Source organism: Loxodonta africana, chromosome 8, assembly GCF_030014295.1.
Source record: "Loxodonta africana isolate mLoxAfr1 chromosome 8, mLoxAfr1.hap2, whole genome shotgun sequence".
Classification (NCBI taxonomy): Eukaryota; Metazoa; Chordata; class Mammalia; order Proboscidea; family Elephantidae; genus Loxodonta; species Loxodonta africana.
In genome coordinates this window covers 97,113,280-97,131,135 of record NC_087349.1, presented here as the reverse complement: position 1 = coordinate 97,131,135, position 17,856 = coordinate 97,113,280, and the positions used below count along the sequence as shown (strand labels likewise).

The following is a 17,856-nucleotide window of genomic DNA, read 5'->3' as shown; positions in this document are numbered from 1 at the left end:
ATGATGCCATTTGTATGCAGTTCAAGAACAGACAAAACTAATCTGTAGTGAGAGTCGCCAGTAGAGTGGTTATCTTTCGGGAAGGGTGTGTTGACTGGGAGAGGGCACAGAACATCCTTCTGGGATGTTAGGAATGTTCTGTCTGGGCGGAGTATAAACATGGGTAAAAATTCATTGGTGCACTTTGAGTTCTGCCTCAATAAAAATAAATATAAGGAAAAAAAAATAGTGCCCTAGGGTAAATTCCTAAGTGAAGTCAAGATTCTATAATGTGAATAATCTTCCTAATACATTTTTATATCAATTTAAATCCTTCATGCTGTTAAGTAAACAAAAATATTGGCTAACTGGAATTCTCATTACGTCCCTCTGATTCCCTCACTAACTTAAAAAAAAGTAAAGAAACGCTGTGAAACTTTTTAAGGTGATAAAACTGAGCTGCATTATTATGTTAAAAACTCCATCACTTGAGCCTAGTGAAAAGAAATTAGACTATCCTCTTCCCATTTAAAAATTTCCGTTTCCAGGGATCTTAGAATATACCTCATTTAAATGGGTCGGGAATTTTCTCAAGGAATTAGACATATTAGTGAGAGGTATTAATGAGCTGAGAGATACTAATCTCTTAAACTAGAAAACGAGTTCATATTCTAAATGAAAACACACAAAAGACAGGAGTGATAACGTGAGGGAGGCAACAGAAATGGTAAAGTGGGGGAGGCAAATTCTAGTTGAAAAGTGTCTTCCCAAGCATATTACACTACTTGTGTATCAACTGTAGAATATTTAAGACCTCGCAGTCTATTACATCACAACATTGTTTATTATGTGAATTTTTACAATACAAACAAAAAATACAGAAATGCAATATATGGATACAGCTAAATGCAGAACGGTGACTTTTTTTCTCTTTAAGAGGCCATGATTCCCATTTCTAGTAAAATAAAGAGACTGCACATAGGTAGAAACAGGTTGGTCGTTAGCTTCACAATTTTGCCTAGAAAGGATCTATAAATGCATTTCCCCCCCTGCTACTTACCATAGAGTGTAAAAAGGGAGTTAAAGGAAGTTTCCTTGTCGGTTCCTACCATATGAAAGATGCTATATCCTATTTTAGCAGGGCCAATATATGGAAAATATCTAAATTAAACGTTATTACAAAAATGAAGCAGTAATGAGATTCTGGCTAAAGAGGGTACTAAATGAGAATAATATATATTTAAAGAATCCAAAACAAACAAACAAAAAATGGTTGTTATAAAAAAGCTCTAGGTGCATTGTAAGCATATAGGTTTTTTTTTCCATGTGTATTTTTAAACAATGGAAGTGTCAAAAATAGGGTCAACTGTGTTAGACTAAATTACATTATTGTATACGTTGCACTGAATGGGACTTCTGTATTATAATTATCAGAGAGAAGCATAGTTTGCATCATATTATGGCAATTTCTCCTCAGTGAGAACCTCCCGGAGTCCTTTTATTCTGGAATATCCTGTAAACAATCAAACCACCAGAACATGATTGTACAACAGTGAAATGTTCTCTTGCATTAAATTGAAACATCTGTTTAATAAAAAAAAAAAAAAGTAGGAAAGGTACTTAGAGCTGTCACTTTCTAAGTACACAATAACCCTAGACAATTCAAGGCATCTTAATCTCCATCAAGAACAACAACAAAAAAATAATAATTTTTGTCATGCTGTTAAATCCATCATTATGGATAAAACTGGTGCAAATTGGTCAAACGGATCCAACAAACACTGATGTCCAAGCTGGCATATTGGCAACTAATACGTAACTGGTGGTCAATAGAGGGTTTAAAAGATCTTCCCTTTCTTCTTGTTCTTTTCCAAAGTTCTAAATGATTAAAGAAAAACAAGACGAGTGACCATGTTATAAAATATTACAGATAACATATGAATAGCTAACCCAACTGTGTTGGAGTTTAAAACACCATATTTTTTCATTTTAAAATTACAAGATTTAGAAGTGACTGACGAGGATAATACTTGTCTATAGTAAGTATTTTCTTAGACAATAAAATACTTGCCAAAACTTCAGGATAAGCAGTAAAAAATATAGCAAAATCTCATTTTTAATATACAAGCACAATTCTTCTCACGTGAAACAACAGTGCAAACTGAAATAGATCAACTGACACCAAATAGGGTACCTGTTTCTCCTACTGTCGCCTGTATCCTGAAACACATTTGCTTTTACAAATATATTTTCCTCTTCTTTGGGGAAAAAGTTAATAGTAGTATTATAGAACAACTGCTTAATCTTGAAAAGGTTTAGCAATAAAGGTAAACTACAGAATTCTTAGAGTGATGTAACTTTTCAGTTTTAAATGGGACTAAAGAGTCCAAGGAAACCCTGGTTAAGTGCTATAGCTGCTAACCAAGAGGCTGGCAGTTCAAATCTGCCAGGCGCTCCTTGGAAACTCTATGGGGCAGTTCTACTCTGTCCTATAGGGTCCCTATGAGTCGGAATTGACTCGACGGCAGTGGGTTTGGTTTTGGAATGAGTCAAAACTGGCTCGACGGCAAGGGGTTTTATTTTTTTTTTTTGAATGAGGAAGAAAAAAATCCAAAACACAAATATTGAGTTTTGTATAAATTAAGAGGGAGTAACTGCAAAGCTACAGTAGAAATTAGATACATAAAATTTTATTTTAAAGGTATCCTAAGGAAATAACACAATTAAAACACACCCCAAATGCATAAAAGATCTTGTAGTAGTGTTCTCTATGTTTGCCCCAAACTGAAAACAACCATTATGTCTAACAATTGGAGGTAGAGAACAATAAATCAATTATGGTTAAGTCAACTGAGACAATGCTATGAAGCTAAATTATAATTAAGAAGTTAGTAACTAGTCATGAAAAATGTTTATAGTGAAAAAATAGTTAAAGTACACAAATTGCATCCATCCACATGAAAAGATTCATCCATAAAAATAATTGTGTTTGGGATGTATGATAATGGGTGATTGATGGTTTTTAAAATTGTTATTGTAAATGTGTTTTTTTTTTAACAGTAAATAGGAAAACAATTCTTTAAAAAATTAACGAATGAACTTCTTAGGAATCTGGTATTAGTTACCTCGAAGAGTTCTGTTGTTCTAATATACGCTGTTGAGCTTCCCAGTTTGCTTTCTCATCCTCAAACTGACGACGTTTTTCTTCTAATTCTTTGTGCTGTGCTTCCAAATTCTTTTTCATTTGCTCATGACGTCGCTGGAGCTAAATCACGAAAGGAAATAGCATAATACATAAAATAAAACCTTAAAAAAAAAAACAGGAACAGAAGTGTGTTTCATCCAGGCAGGATACGTATCCTAATGTTAAAAAGCATAAACTTTAAGTCCTAGTGTTATAAATTAAGAATATCACCTGGAAAGCACCGTCTAGGATTCCTTCTACATATTACCTGCCTCCCAAAAAGCCAGTGACCCAAGAGAATAATCTTGGGAAACAGAAAAAAAAAGTGTAACAAACTTGAGTTGTGTAGCACTTTAAAATGGAGATATATTATCTCTCCTTTTTTTTTTACTCACAAGCATGTTGGAGGAGGGGCAGGGAAGACTTCACTGTTCCCACTGTACGGATGAGGAAACAGTTGCAGAGTTTAAGTGACTTGCCCAAGATAACTAGCAAGTTAAGTGTCAAAACCAGGACTTGAACCTATGTCTCCTAATTCCATGTTCAGAAAGCTGAGACAGGGTGGGAAACAAGCAGGTAATTAAGAACATAAGAGCTCTGAGATCACTACGTCCGCTGATTCTTGTAAAGCAGTCGTTCTCAAAGGTTGAGTCTTCATACAAATCACCTGGGAGGGCTGTTAAAAAAATAGACTACTGAGCCTCATCCCACACATCCTGAATCAGAATTTCTGGGTTTTAAATCTAGTAATCTATATTTTCAACAAACCCAGTGGTCCTAATGCAGGTGGTCCTTCCTACAGTGAGAAACAATGCTGGAAAGGATGCTAGCTGAGAGGTGGGCAACGCTCCTGCAGAGGAACTGCAGAAGCAAAGGGGTTAGGTCTAGTGGATCATTACGTAAATAATTTCACTTAGACACGAATCAATCTTTCTGCAGAAAAACTGAGGTGCCATCTTTCTGATAGCAGCAAACAGGTTACTAAGAAACTATCAATAAAGAGGAACATTAAAAAAAAAAATCCAAGGGAGCCATAAGCACACCACTCACAACAGTGGTTACTGCCAGGAAGGAGAGAGAGGGATACAATGGGCACCCAGGGTCGGCTCACAGGTGCTGTCTTCTCTAAAATCATGCACATACACATAATTTTTCTGTTAATTACATACAAATAAAAGTACAGGTCACAATTCCTCACACCAAGAAACCCTTGGAGTCAGATGTGTTTTGAAGTTCAGAATTTTTCAGATTTTAGAAAGGCAATGCTATTCAGAAAGGTGTAGTATGTATTACAGTTTACAAAACACCTCCCAGGCTGTCTGGGGCAGCACCTGTGATCAAAACATTATTACTTTTCAGTAATATGTAAATATTCACATTAAGTGAGACAAAGACTATTAGTTCATGTCAGGTTTTACAGTTTTCAGAGATTTTTAGATTTTGAAATTGTGGATGAAGGACTGTGGGCCTCGTCTAGTGAGTAAGACCAAACTTAAAACCTTAGACTAACGGGGGTTCAATGCTGGCTCTCAGCAGCTATACAGCACTGACCAAGTTATTTTATCCTTCCTCTCATCTATAAAAGGGAGCTCCACCTCACAGGGCTATGGTGTGAACTGACATAATCCATGAGAGATGCTGAGTGCCATGCTGACACACCGTAAGCACTTACAGCACATTATCAGCTATGTTACTGGTGCTCTTGTTTGCTATTAAAGCATTTCCCAAGCTGGTACTCCACGGTACACAGTGCTCCCTGATACTATCTGTGGCCCAAGCAAATAAATCCACAGAAATGAATTTCGGAAAAAAATTGTATTAAGCAAGGTTAAATGGGTTTCTTAACCTACATAAATACTTTATATATTGTGAGGGGCTCTGGTGGCACAGTAGTTAAGAACTCGGCTGCTAACCAAAAGGCTGCCAGTATGAATATACCAGCTGCTCCTTGGAAATCCTAAGGGGCAGTTCTACTCTGTCCCATAGTGTTGCTATAAGTTGGAATCAACTCAGTGGCAACGGGGGTTGCCTTTTTTTTTTTTTTTTAAATACTGTAATGCTTTCCAAACATCACACCTAGGATGTTGGTAAGGGACAGGGTTCTACTAAGCAAGAGGAACCTGGAATGGGCATGTTTAGTAAGATAAAGCTTAGAGTATTAGGGGGATCTTGGCCCAGATCATTTCATAGGTTCTTTCAACGCTGAGTCCATCCTTCAATGAGTTACTTACTCAAAACTCTGTTTTCACCATTCTCAGTAATCATTACACTTTGAAAGGTTCTTTGGCTACAGTTTCACAATTATTGTTTATAATATTTACTCTTTAGGAGCAGACCCTAACATATGTTTACAGCAAAATAAGTTAAAGTACTTCTAGATTTTCAATGGAATCTAAATGTGGAGATACCGAATGCAGCTGACTCTTGATTGGTCGTTGTTTTTAACCATTACCTTCTGACATGAATTTTCTAGATTAGTTATTAGTCAAGGGATAGAGACTCAAATGGACAGATACAATAAAAGTCTGAAAAATAAAAAAGAATAAATTCCATATGCCCGTTGGATTAGACCCATGACAAATATAACAACAGTGAGAAGTTTTTACAAAAAATTACAAGAAAGGCTCAGTAATTTAGGAGAAATTTGACACAGAATAAAAACATTTCCTCAAAATTACTGAATACTTTACTCCATGCATTCTGTCTAGTCAATGGATTAGAGTACTCTTAGTTACATATTTAGTTTCAGTGTATTATGCAGTAATTACAGAACAAATGAGGTCAACTGTCTGGATTTAACAGAATAGATCTGACTCCTTTTAATATATTTAGATACAAATTATTATTTCTTTAGTAAAACCACATAAAACATAGGGATTTCACTGGATTTTATCCTTAAAGGTTGTTTTAAGAATATTTCATATATTGTCATACCACATATTTAAAAATAATTTCTAGAACAGTGAAAACAAACCTATGTAGAAAAAACTTTCTCATCACCTGTTGAAGGAACTATCTGCAGAGGGGTTTCAAGACAGTAGATATGTTTGCTAGGATGCTTTATGACTACGCTGCCTAATGTAACACTGGGAATTATTTTGGCACTATATATAAATAAGTCTGGGTTTATTATCATTTATTCTAAGACTAGTTTTTATTTTCATATACATCCAAAACTCTGCTTTTTAGTTTTCTTATACCTTGTATATGGAATGGCTTTAATTTTACTTCTCGTAACTCAAACTTGCTCATTATAACTATGACTCATATTATTATAAGTATTCTGACTACTTTCTTACATCTTCCCATCTAGTATCTTATGCCCAAGCACTTACATATTGAAGTATATACTATTGTATTAAAAACATAGCCCTTGCTTTTATTTCGCCATTCTACTACATTAGAGTACTACATTTCTTTAAAATAATGTATAAAAAGGTAGTATTATCTATGAATTTTATTCAAGATAATATTTATTATTTAAAAAAGGAACGCTGTGTCTAATACGGCAGGGAAATCCAAGAGAGAGAAATGTTAGACTGATTACCTCTGCTTCAGAGTCCTTCAATTTTTGAACTTTTTCTTTGACCTTCATTTCAAACACCTGCTCCATCTCCATCTCCATCTTCTTCATCTTGGCTACATGCTCCCTTCTTTCTTCTTCCATTTGTGCCAGAGGGCTCCTGTCATGTTTAGTAAAGGCAATCATTAAACGTCTGGAAATGAAAAATCTGAAAATCTGTTTCAGATTTTCAGAGTAATACGCTACATCCCACTCATAAATTCTCTTTTTTCAAAGTAAGTTTCAAAATATTACCAGCTCTGACACCCTCTTAAATGACACAGAATACAGATTTTAAGTTTATGTATAAATGGGCTAAAATTTTTGAAACTTTAAAATTTCTAAATATACTTATAATCTAGAACTTCCATGAGGTTTCGTACCTGAACTTGGATAGCTAGGGAATACATAGCTATGAAAAAAAGATGTAAATAACAAAGGCAACTGTTAGTAGGATGTTTCTATAAACCCAAGGCATGTTAAAATGACATACAAAAGAAACAGTAAAAGGAAAACTGAAAGGAAACATTCCCAAAATACAGTTGAAATGAAAAATTAGAAGAAAATTACTTAATTTCATACTTTGTTTAAATAATATTTAATTTGGAGGGAAAAAACAATTTAGTTCATGAAGTTAATACATACAGAATATTTTTAGTTCTTCTAAAATTCCAAGTACTACAATCTCTTCTTCTAAGACAACTATTTATACCACAATTTAATAATAATTCAAACTTATTTTAGAAATTGATATGCTGGAACTACCAGTCAATATCTAGAGCATTTTTCACTTACATATAAAGAATATTTTCAGGCCCCTTATGATAACTTTAAGGAGCGCTGGTGGCGCAGTGATTAAAAGTGCTTGGCTGCTAACTGAAAGATCAGCGGCTCGAACCCACTCACCGTTCCAAGGGCAAAAGATACGGCAGTCTGCTCCTGTGAAGATTACAGCCTTGAAAATACTATGGGGCAGTTCTACTCTGCCCTATAGGGCTGCTATGAGTGGAATCAACTCAATGGCAATGAGTTTGACTTAGGTTTGGTATGCTAACTTAAATGCCTTGCAAATTCATTCCACTTTATTTCATTGTCTTAAGTTATAAAGATGTTAAGTGATTAAAAAACAACACCATCACATTAAAGATAATCAGAAGCAAATAAATGTTTTGATAACTATTCATTTTTAAAATATCAGAAAATAAACAGAAGCAGAGTTAAATAAAAAATAGTTCACTCCATTGACAGTAAAGGTCCACAGGCTCAAATCCTGACACAATGTGTTCAAAATTTTCATGTCAAGAAGTATTTACAGTTGAACTCTATTTTAAGGCTAGTATACTTGTAGACACAAATGAATGTCAAAGTATAAGTACGCTACTATAGTCCCCGAGTAAAAAGAAAAATGAGCTCTGTGGCTTTGAGAGTCTTTGAAAACTATTCCACACACTGGGAGTATTTTAAAAGAAGCAAGCCCTTCTCTGGATTTATTGATAAAGCATGTTTATTTTGCTTCTACAAAAATGGGCTGTGACCATTGAATTATATACCTTAAGTGAGTAAATTTTAATCTCAATAAAGCAATTTTAAAATAAGGAAAAAATTAACTCATGGCTTAAAAACAAAAACCAGGCCTTGGATTTTACCCATAACTTCAAAGGCTAGTAACTTTAACTCTATTTGACATATTCTGATTGTGGTGGCTTCTTTCCTTATTAGTCGACCTGTACCCGGCAATCACAGCCGCCTTCTTCCCTATCAAGGAGGACGAAAAGACAGTTTAGCTGAAAACTATCAAGCAAAAGTGAAGAGGCGGAAACTGGCTATCAATATGTTATGAGAAATTTTTCTTAGCAAATAAGGACAAAGATGTGATATACTAGTGTGATCAAGATAATCTGTTTTTGTAATTGGTGTAAATTGAAATAAAATGTTACTTAACTCAAGAATGTTTCCTCACCAAAAGAAAACTTACTTCTACAGACAAATCTGCATGTTTGACCAATATAGCAATTAATCAGAAGATCTAAACTTGAAACACAAAACCAGACATATTAGCTTAGAGTAAGAACTTGAATTCAAAAAGTGAAGTCAATTGAAACAGCAAATTTTCAAGTGTAAATGCCATTATTTGGTTAGAAGCTGATGAAATCATCCTTAATAATATATTCCTCATATTTATGTCAGGTGCTTTTAATATAGGGGCCTCAGGCAGAGAGTCTGGGAATGCCTGAGACTACTCTCAAATGTATGCTCTGTGTGTACATTTTTCCAGTGAGAGCGTCCAAAGCTTTTGCTGGATTTTCGATTTTCCCTCCCCTCAAACTTTTAGGCCTGTAAAAAAGAAGTAATCTAACTGCTTTTGAATTAATAGTCTTGAATAGTTGAATGTGTGTATTTGATCATCTTAGATTATCAAGAAAATACTACTGCCCTGGTGGCAACGGTCTTGTAAAAATTACTTGACTCCTGAACAAATCAACTGATATTCAAAGTATTAAAAGAAAATGTTCACACATATCTAACATGCATTTTTGAAGCCTCTCACCAATTAACATGACTTTTTAGATCTCTCAATTTTGAATTAGCAGAATACTTCTAGTTGCCTTTATTAAGGGGAAAGTTAAAAAACTACAGAGTAAAATTGTGCATGCAATGTAGAAAACACAGGTAAAATGACCATTTTTTACTTGTCATCACATTTAGTGTTATTTTTCTTCCAAGTAAAGCTTTTTTATTAGATGCCTGGAAAAACCATTTAATTTATATCATGTCTGCCTGCTTTTTAACAGTAAAACTCTTCACTGCACACTTAGATCCTAAAAGCTTATAAATGTGTCTGGGAAATTAAGAGCAATCCAGCCAAAGAAATTAAAAGGCCTAATAAAAGAAAAAAAGCCTGTAACATAATTGGAATAAATCCCCAAAGATATATCTTAGACACCATCCAAGCTATCACATGACTCACCATTTCATGTGACCTAGTAAGGTTCTACTGTGGCCATATTACATGACCCACATTTGCAGTGTAATGGAAAAAAAAAAAAAAAAAATTGAAGACAACCGTATTTTATTGAAATTGTGTGGTCTTTCCTGAAGAACAAATTAAACAAGTATTTTTACATACTTTTGCTCCAGTGGTTTGGTAAGTCACCATGTATACAGACATACAGCAATTTCCATAAAAAATTTTTCAAAGTAATTTCATTTAAACAAATTTCAAAGACCGATAAAAATTTCCTAAAAGTATGGGAGAAAACAGAGTTGCCAGTGCTTTATTTTGCCAAGTGACAGCATTAAAACCAAACATAAAACAAACCCCAGCTACTATCACTATATTTTTATGAAAGGGCTTTTGAACAAAGAGTAAAAAATCATAACTGAATAAATTTAATTTTTTTTATCTTTTGAAATTTTACAAAATTAGCCTTATTTCTCTTTAGTGAGAAGTCAGTCATTTATCAAAGGAGTTCTGAGGATCAGCCTTTGAAAACCCGCGTTTCTAATCATTTAGACTCCATTACCTTGAGTTAATTCCAACTCATAGCAGCCCTACAAGACAGAGGAGAGCTGCACCATAGGGTTTCCAAGGCTGTGCTCTTTGCGGAAGCAGACTGCCACATCTTTCTGCTGTGGAGTTCAAACTGTTAATCTTTCTGTTAGCAGCCAAGCACTTTAACCACTGTACCATCAGGGCTCCTTTATAGCAACTTAAGTTACCCATAAAGAAAGTTCTCCCAAGAATACAGAATGGAGAAGACTACAGTTAACAGGAAAATAAATTAACTAGCACATGGGCAAGAGGTAATTGAAAGGATCTGTCCCAAACTCAGAGCAAGACATGGTCATAATTGGTATGACAGAATATCAATTAATTGACACCCAAAGACCAATAACAGTTCAGAAAAGAGTCACCAATAAAATGTGACTTTTCTGTAAAGGGTACAGGTAAGACCCATGGAAGAGGAAGCAGATAAAACTGTAAGAAGCAGATTTAACAAAAAAAAGGATAGTCCTATCTGCCTCAGTACTTTCTTTAAGAGATCAACAATCTAGATACAACCACCTCTTCTCCCCTTCCCTTTAAAGCCTCTTATTGAATCTTCTTTGATCTAGGACATGGCCTCCCTTTATGTTGCTCCCGACCACCCTCCACACTCCATACAGGAGTCGGAAAGACACACGCTCCCTGAGGATTTAAGAAATACTTAAAACAGATGAACTGATACTTTGCCAAACACAGGTGATACCTGAATAGCTGCTGAGAACAGTACCCACTTCTCCACACTCTGGCCTTGAGACAAATTAGCATCTGACAATGACATAAGCTTGCCTATTTTTCAGATTTAAACCACATAAACAAAATCTTGTTTCAAGTGTTTCCAAAATATATTCTAGAACCAGTAACATTTCATGAAAGGTTCATTTTTAGACATGCAAACCAAATGTTTTTATTTTTAATCCATGGTTCAGTAGACTCTATAGTCTACCCAAAACTATCTTATAAAAGATAAATTAATCTGCTTTTACTATTCAATGTTTAACACTAAAAATTTTTAGCTTATATTCTAAAGCCAAAGTGTACACTGCCATACAAGGGCTAATTTAACTATAAATTCTGAATAGGTGTCTGTGTCTCTGTGTGGGTGTGTGTATATATATATATATATATATATATATAAAACATCACATAATGAAAAAACAGCTCTATTAGCCATTGGTAGGTGAATAAATTATCTTATTATCAATAAGATTCTTTCCCAAATGGTTTGCAGATAGCCTAGTTAGAGACCATTAAAGACAAAAAAAAAATCCACTGCTTCTGAAATACGTATACTAATTTAAAAGGGCCGTAAAAAACCCAAACCCATTGCCATTGAGTTGATCTCAACTCATAGCAACCCTACAGGACAGAGAAGAACTGCCCCATAGGGTTTCCAAGGAGCACTTGATGGATTCGAATTGCCAACCTTTTGGTTAGCAGCTGTAGCTCTTAACCACTATGCCACCAGGGCTTCCTTGGAGATCATAAGCAGTAATTAAAAAAATGATAAATCACCAAAGACTGTCTATAGTTTAGTGGTCTTCAAACTGGGGTCTACATATATACGAAGCATTTAAAGAGTGACCTGCGCACGGGTAGTTCCAAAAGAATCAATTTCCAGATAATCAACTTCCATACAAACTCTGGCCTAAAGTGGTATGCCTTAAAACATCAAAGTTACAGATAGCCATTCTCTTACTTAAAAAAAAGACAGACTTATCCCTCCCTCTCATCCCCCCTTACCTAAGTGACACTTTCCCTAGATATGAAAACTTGCAGGTGACAAAAGAGAAGTCTCCTTCAATGATTACTTGAAAGTATCATAGCATAAACCTGTGGAGTATCTTTATCTCCAGCGTTAAATGGGTTTTTGTTAAGGGCGAGGTGTGGCGTTAGATGTTTACAAGCCTGGTATTTGGGGACACGTTTGAGATGCTCTGAGTTCAAACATACAGTAATGTGGTTGGAGAATTGGTAATTTTTTTTTTATTGTGCTTTAAGTGAAAGTTTACAGCTCAATTTCTCATACAAAAATTTATACACATACTGTTTTGTGACATTAGTTGTAATCCCCACAACATCACAGCACACTGCCCCTTTCCACCCCAGTTCCCTGTGTCCATCCAACTAGTTCCTGCCTTCTCATCCTGCCTCCGGATAGAAACCGCCCATTTGGTTTGGTATATCTGCTTGAATTAAGAAGCACACTCCTCATGTGTATTATTTTTAGTTTTATAGTCCTGTCTCATCTTTGTCTTAACAGTGGGCTTTGAGAATGGTTTTAGTTCTGGGTTAACAGAGCGTCCAGGGGCCATAGTTTTGGCGGTTCCTTCAGTCTCTGTCAGACCATTAAGTCTAGTCTTTTTACTGAATTTGAGTTTTGTTCCACACTTTTCTCCTGCTCTGTCCAGGACTCTGTTTTATTCCCTGTCAGGGCAGTTGTTAGGGGTAGCCGGGCTCCATCTAGTTTTTCTGGTCTCAGGCTGGTGGAGTCTCTGGTTTACGTGGACCTTTAGTCTCTTGGGCTAATATTCTCCTTACTTCTTTGGTGTTCTTCATTCTCCATTGCTCCAGGCGGGTTGGGATAAATTGATACATTTTGGATGACTGCCTGCAAGCTTTTAGGACCCCAGACACCACTCACAAAAGTGGGATGCAGAAAATTTTAATAAAACTCTAGTTATGCCAACTGACCTAGATATCCCCTGAAACTATGGTCCCCAAGCCCCAACCCCAGGTACCCTATCCCTCAAAGTATTTGGATGTGTTCAGGGAACTTCTTAGCTTTTGTTTTGGTCTGGTTGTGCTGACTTCTCCTGTATCGTGTACTGTTCTTTCCTTCACTGAAGATGATCCTTGTCGACTATCTAGTTAGCGAATTCCCCTTCCCCCACTCCCCACCCTCGTAACCATCAAAGAATGCTTTCTTCTGGTTTTAAACCTTTTCTTGAGTTCTTATAATAGTGGTCTCATACAGTATTTGTCGTTTTGCGACTAATTTCACTCAGCATAATGTCCTCCAGATTCATCCATGTTGTGAGATGTTTTGAGGATTCATCATTGTTCTTTATCGTTGTGTAATATTCCATCGTGTGTATGTACAATAACTTGCTTATCCATTCGTCTGTTGATGGCCACCTAGGCAGTTTCCATCTTTTTGCTATTGTGAACAACGTTGCGATGAACATGGGTGTGCATATGTCTGTTCGTGTGATGGCTTTTATTTCTCTAGGATATATTCCAAGGAGTGGGATTGCTGGATTGTATGATACTTCCACTTCTAGCTTTTTAAGGAAGCACCAAATCACTTTCCAAAGTGGTTATGCCATTTTTACATTCCTGCCAGCAGTGCATAAGTGTTCCAGTCTCTCCACAACTTCTTCAACACTTATTATTTTGTGTTTTCTGGATTAGTGCCAGCCTTGCTGGGGTGAGACAGTATCTCATTGTAGTTTTGATTTGCATTTGATTTGGCTAATGACTGTGAGCATTTCCTCATATGTCTGTTAGCTGAGAGTACTGGCAATTTTTGTTACCCCTCCACCTTTATCAAAGGATGCACTGCTCTGGAGGCGAGTCCAAAGACAGTAACATAAAGAGAACATCAGTAAGAAAGTCTAAACCCACACTGATTTTCGTCATATATTTATTCTTTTCAGTTATTCATGTATGTGTCCTTAGCTGTAAAGAAAAGTACGCTTTATCAGCTAAAGCACCATAAGTTGTTGACACTGATTTTTTTTTAATTCAGTTGGAATATTATCTGAGATTGTTAATATTTTCAAGACACATTAAATAAAGCCAGTGAACAAAAATTCCAAGTGACTTATCTCAGATTCGGTGTGTATTATTCAACAAGTAGTAAAAACCTAATTTATCAAACCGTATCAAATATTCCAATTATAGCCATTTCCTAATTGGTGTAATCTTCAAAAATGTTTACTTTTCTACTTTCTATTAACAAAACGACAGCTACTGGGTGAACCTGCTTTTTAGAAGTAGAAACTTTCCTTTTTTATTATCTGCATAGGCAAGGTTTGACCATGATTCATCTCATTAAGAGATACATTTCCAATAGAATTCTACTTTTTCTGTTTTTACCTTGGTTATAGTTTAATTCAAGTAATTCAAACAGTAACATTTTGTATACACAGAAGAATTTTTAACAATAGTGTGAGACTTACTATTTTTCTCTGAGTTACCTTGCCATTCAATAGCAGTAATATTCTAATAAAAAAACCAAACCCAGTGCCATCTAGTCGATTGCGACTCACAGCAACCCTATAGGACAGAGTAGAACTCCCAATATTCTAATAGCACTACTTAAAAACCTTGTATTTGAAATATGCAAACAAAGAAAATTCTCTGTGTCTAGGACATGAACAAATGTTTTTAAAGAATCAAACATTAAATGCATTTAATGAAAACTATGCAATGTTAATGTATTTGCCGTTAACATACTATAAAATTATCAGTAACTTTAATTGTGTATATTTTTCTTTTAAACAGTTAAAAAATTAATATGCATTTCAAATGGATTAGGATTGTCATGAACAATATTCACTGTAGTGGGTTCTTGTTTTTGAGCTAAATATTAAAGCTGTTCAATATATTGTTAAAAAGAAACGGTAAAGTCTGGCCTGTTTCTCATGCACTGAACCTTATCTCAAATAGGATCTTTTTTGTTTTAAATATTTTTAAAATGGCTGACATGTTAACCATATTACTTTCCAAAAGAGCTGTAGAAAACTCCTCCAAGTCAGTATTTTGCAATGTATGCACTACTGATCACCTCTATCAGAACCACCTAGGGTGCAAATTAAAAATACAAGCCTCCAGGCCCATCCCGTATCTACTGTATCAGAATCTCTTGCCAACGAACCTGGCTTTGTGACAAGCACCCCCAAGTGATCCTTGAAAACAGAAAACCTAAGACTGCATCAATAAAGTCCCTCAAAAAAGCATTATAATTGACTAAGAAGAAATTCAAAGGGTGAGGAGGTTAGGGTCTATATCCAGATATCATTAGGAAATTAAACAGAAAGCTAAATTTAAGGTCAGTTTTAAAAAAGAATTGTTTGCAACTTTGGCAGTGAGTATAATGCTTTGTGTGCTTTCTCCTGGAATTTAGGGCCATTGGGAAGACATAACTAAACAAGAAAAAGGGGGCATTTTTATACTGCATTATAAGAAATGTTGACCAGTATCTTTAAAACTTATTAAATACAGCCTGCTCCTTTGAGAGCTTGTCTTTTTCAGTATTTATATAGATGATCCTTGAGGATTCTATCTCTAATAGCAGGTAACACCTAGCTACTGATGTGCATTGTTAAAGTGGTTTGCCTAATACTTCGGATCTTCAACAATCACAAATAAAGAAAAAATAGGGCACATACACACGGTTACCAAGAACCCTACCATCTAATTCACACAGCTTTCTGACTCATCTCTTTTCCATGCCCGATTGTGAAGCCTTCACAGCTTGAGATACAAGCTTGGTAGGGCAGAGCTACCCCTTGGTAGTGACACCACTCTAAAAACCAACAGAAGAAACCTAAACTCCAGCTTACTCCCTGGAAATATACAATAGGAATAGAGAAGGACTACACTCAACAAAATACTTCCCTTGTTTGGTCCTGTCCCTTATTCCTATATAATTTTTTAGTAAAAACTCTGTTATCAAAATGGTTTATTTAAAAAAAAAAAAAAGGACATAGAAAAACAGCTGTAAGTTTAGCTCCTTAAGGAGAATGAAATTACAGGAAAAAAAGTATCTTAACTAGATAAACTAGTTAAGAGATCTCAGTATTAACTTCATTCCGTCCTTTTAAAAAACTCCTTCGAGTTGCGATGCTGAAGGAGCTGTTTTACTTCTAATTCAGGATCTATTAAATGTGTGGTGTACAGATTACAAAGATGATGGCAAATGACTAGAAGAGAATGTGTGGTTCTTTCACTTTTGGAACAGGACCATAAAACAACTTCTTCAAACAAACAGTAAAATATAAAACTACCAAAACAAAGCTCAACAATAAAAATTTCTGCTGTTGTACACAAGCAACATTAGCCAAATTTTCTGAGTAGCCAGGAGGAATCTGATAAAAATGGAATTTAACAAAATTATTTACCACATAATAATACCTTTTCTGGAGGAAAAAATACTTACTTTGTAAGCTGCCCTTTATTCTTGTTGTTATCAACTCCATTGTAAGTCACAGCTGCCAGTTTTCTGCTTCTGTAGTTCTCATAGTGTACATTATTAGTGACATCTTTCAAGTCCTGCATGTGTGTTCTGTTATAAATAAATACCATGAATTTATTTCTATTAAAAGAACAAAATTTTCTGGCTTATAACAACAGAAGAAAACTCCTAAGGAAGATGGTACTTATCTGTTTTCATTTCCACTCAAAGCAGAGCAAGATAAAATGTGCTAACTTTAAACCAATGGAAATTTAGGCTTCAAATGAGATTTCAAGAGCCAAAAATCCCACAATGAGGTTACTAAAGAATGACCTTTCCACAGAACAGTATTTTTAATAGTATATATCTGATTTTATTCAAGAAGGGACAGAGGTACTACTGAAGCTAATATAATCTATAAGAAATTGCTGTTCTTTTAGCAATAGTAATGTCTGATTTTTTACAAAGGAAACACTTAGCAACACTTTAGATCATAGATCAAGTTAGAGGCAAACTGGGAAATTTTAATTAAGAGTAAATTTCTTTTTATTCAGACTGTCCAGCGAATGTGGTATTTTGGTTAAATTTTTGCTCACAGTTAGCATTTATATCAGATACACATGAGATAAACTATCAAGAATATGACTTCATTATTCCTTAATGATATACTATAGACAATAGTTTATATCATTCAATTCTCTCATTTCTCATCATCCATTCCAATTTTAATTTCATGCAGCTGCCATCTTTCATCTTTCACTTCCACCATTTTAACAAAACTCCCTTCAAGCAGACAAATATAAAGGTGTATTCTCTTTTCATTCTTCCAGATCTCCTGAAAACATTTACCATTACTTCACAATCCAGCTTCTTGAAGTCCTCTGTCCCTTTGTGAACAGAGTGTAATACTGTGTTACTCCAATTCATCTCCTATCATCTGGCGATTCCATGCAGTTCTGATGGCTTATTCTCCCTGGTCTTAAGTCTGTGTTCTTCAAGGCTTATCTCCCTTTATACTTATCTGTTGAGGAACTCACACTCTTATGGCCACAACAGTCTTCTGAGTGCCGAACAGTTACATCTAAAGCTTTCCCATTCTCCCTTCGGTCATGTTGGGCAGATCCCTATGCCAAGCACATCCCCTTGGTTGAGACTGAATGGCTCTTGCTAATTTGTTACTGCCTCTCCAATTTTAAGAGCCTAACTTTGGGAGTCCTCTTCCCTGCCTTGAAGCCAAGCCCTCCCAATCCATGACGATCTTCTCCTTGGCTGTCACTCATTCTTTTTTGTACCAGTATATATATATATATATACACACACACACACACGTATATAGGTGACATATTATCTCTTCAATTATATTGTAAGCTCCTTGTCATAAGGAACATATCATTATATTTTGTACT

General features: G+C 35.3%; 1 protein-coding gene across 1 annotated transcript in view; it reads right to left on the bottom strand.

Moving 5' to 3' along the window:
* Positions 1 to 804: 804 nt before the first annotated feature.
* Positions 805 to 17,856, bottom strand: part of SEPTIN7 (septin 7) — a 72,258-nt gene continuing 55,206 nt past the window's right edge. Inside the window, exons 10-13 of the mRNA XM_010587172.3 lie at positions 16,436 to 16,561; positions 6,711 to 6,846; positions 3,105 to 3,244; positions 805 to 1,857 (exon numbers count right to left, since the gene is read on the bottom strand). Coding sequence (XP_010585474.2) covers positions 1,818 to 1,857; positions 3,105 to 3,244; positions 6,711 to 6,846; positions 16,436 to 16,561 — 442 coding nt within the window. The 3' untranslated portion in view covers positions 805 to 1,817. The remainder of the gene's footprint in view (positions 1,858 to 3,104; positions 3,245 to 6,710; positions 6,847 to 16,435; positions 16,562 to 17,856) is intronic.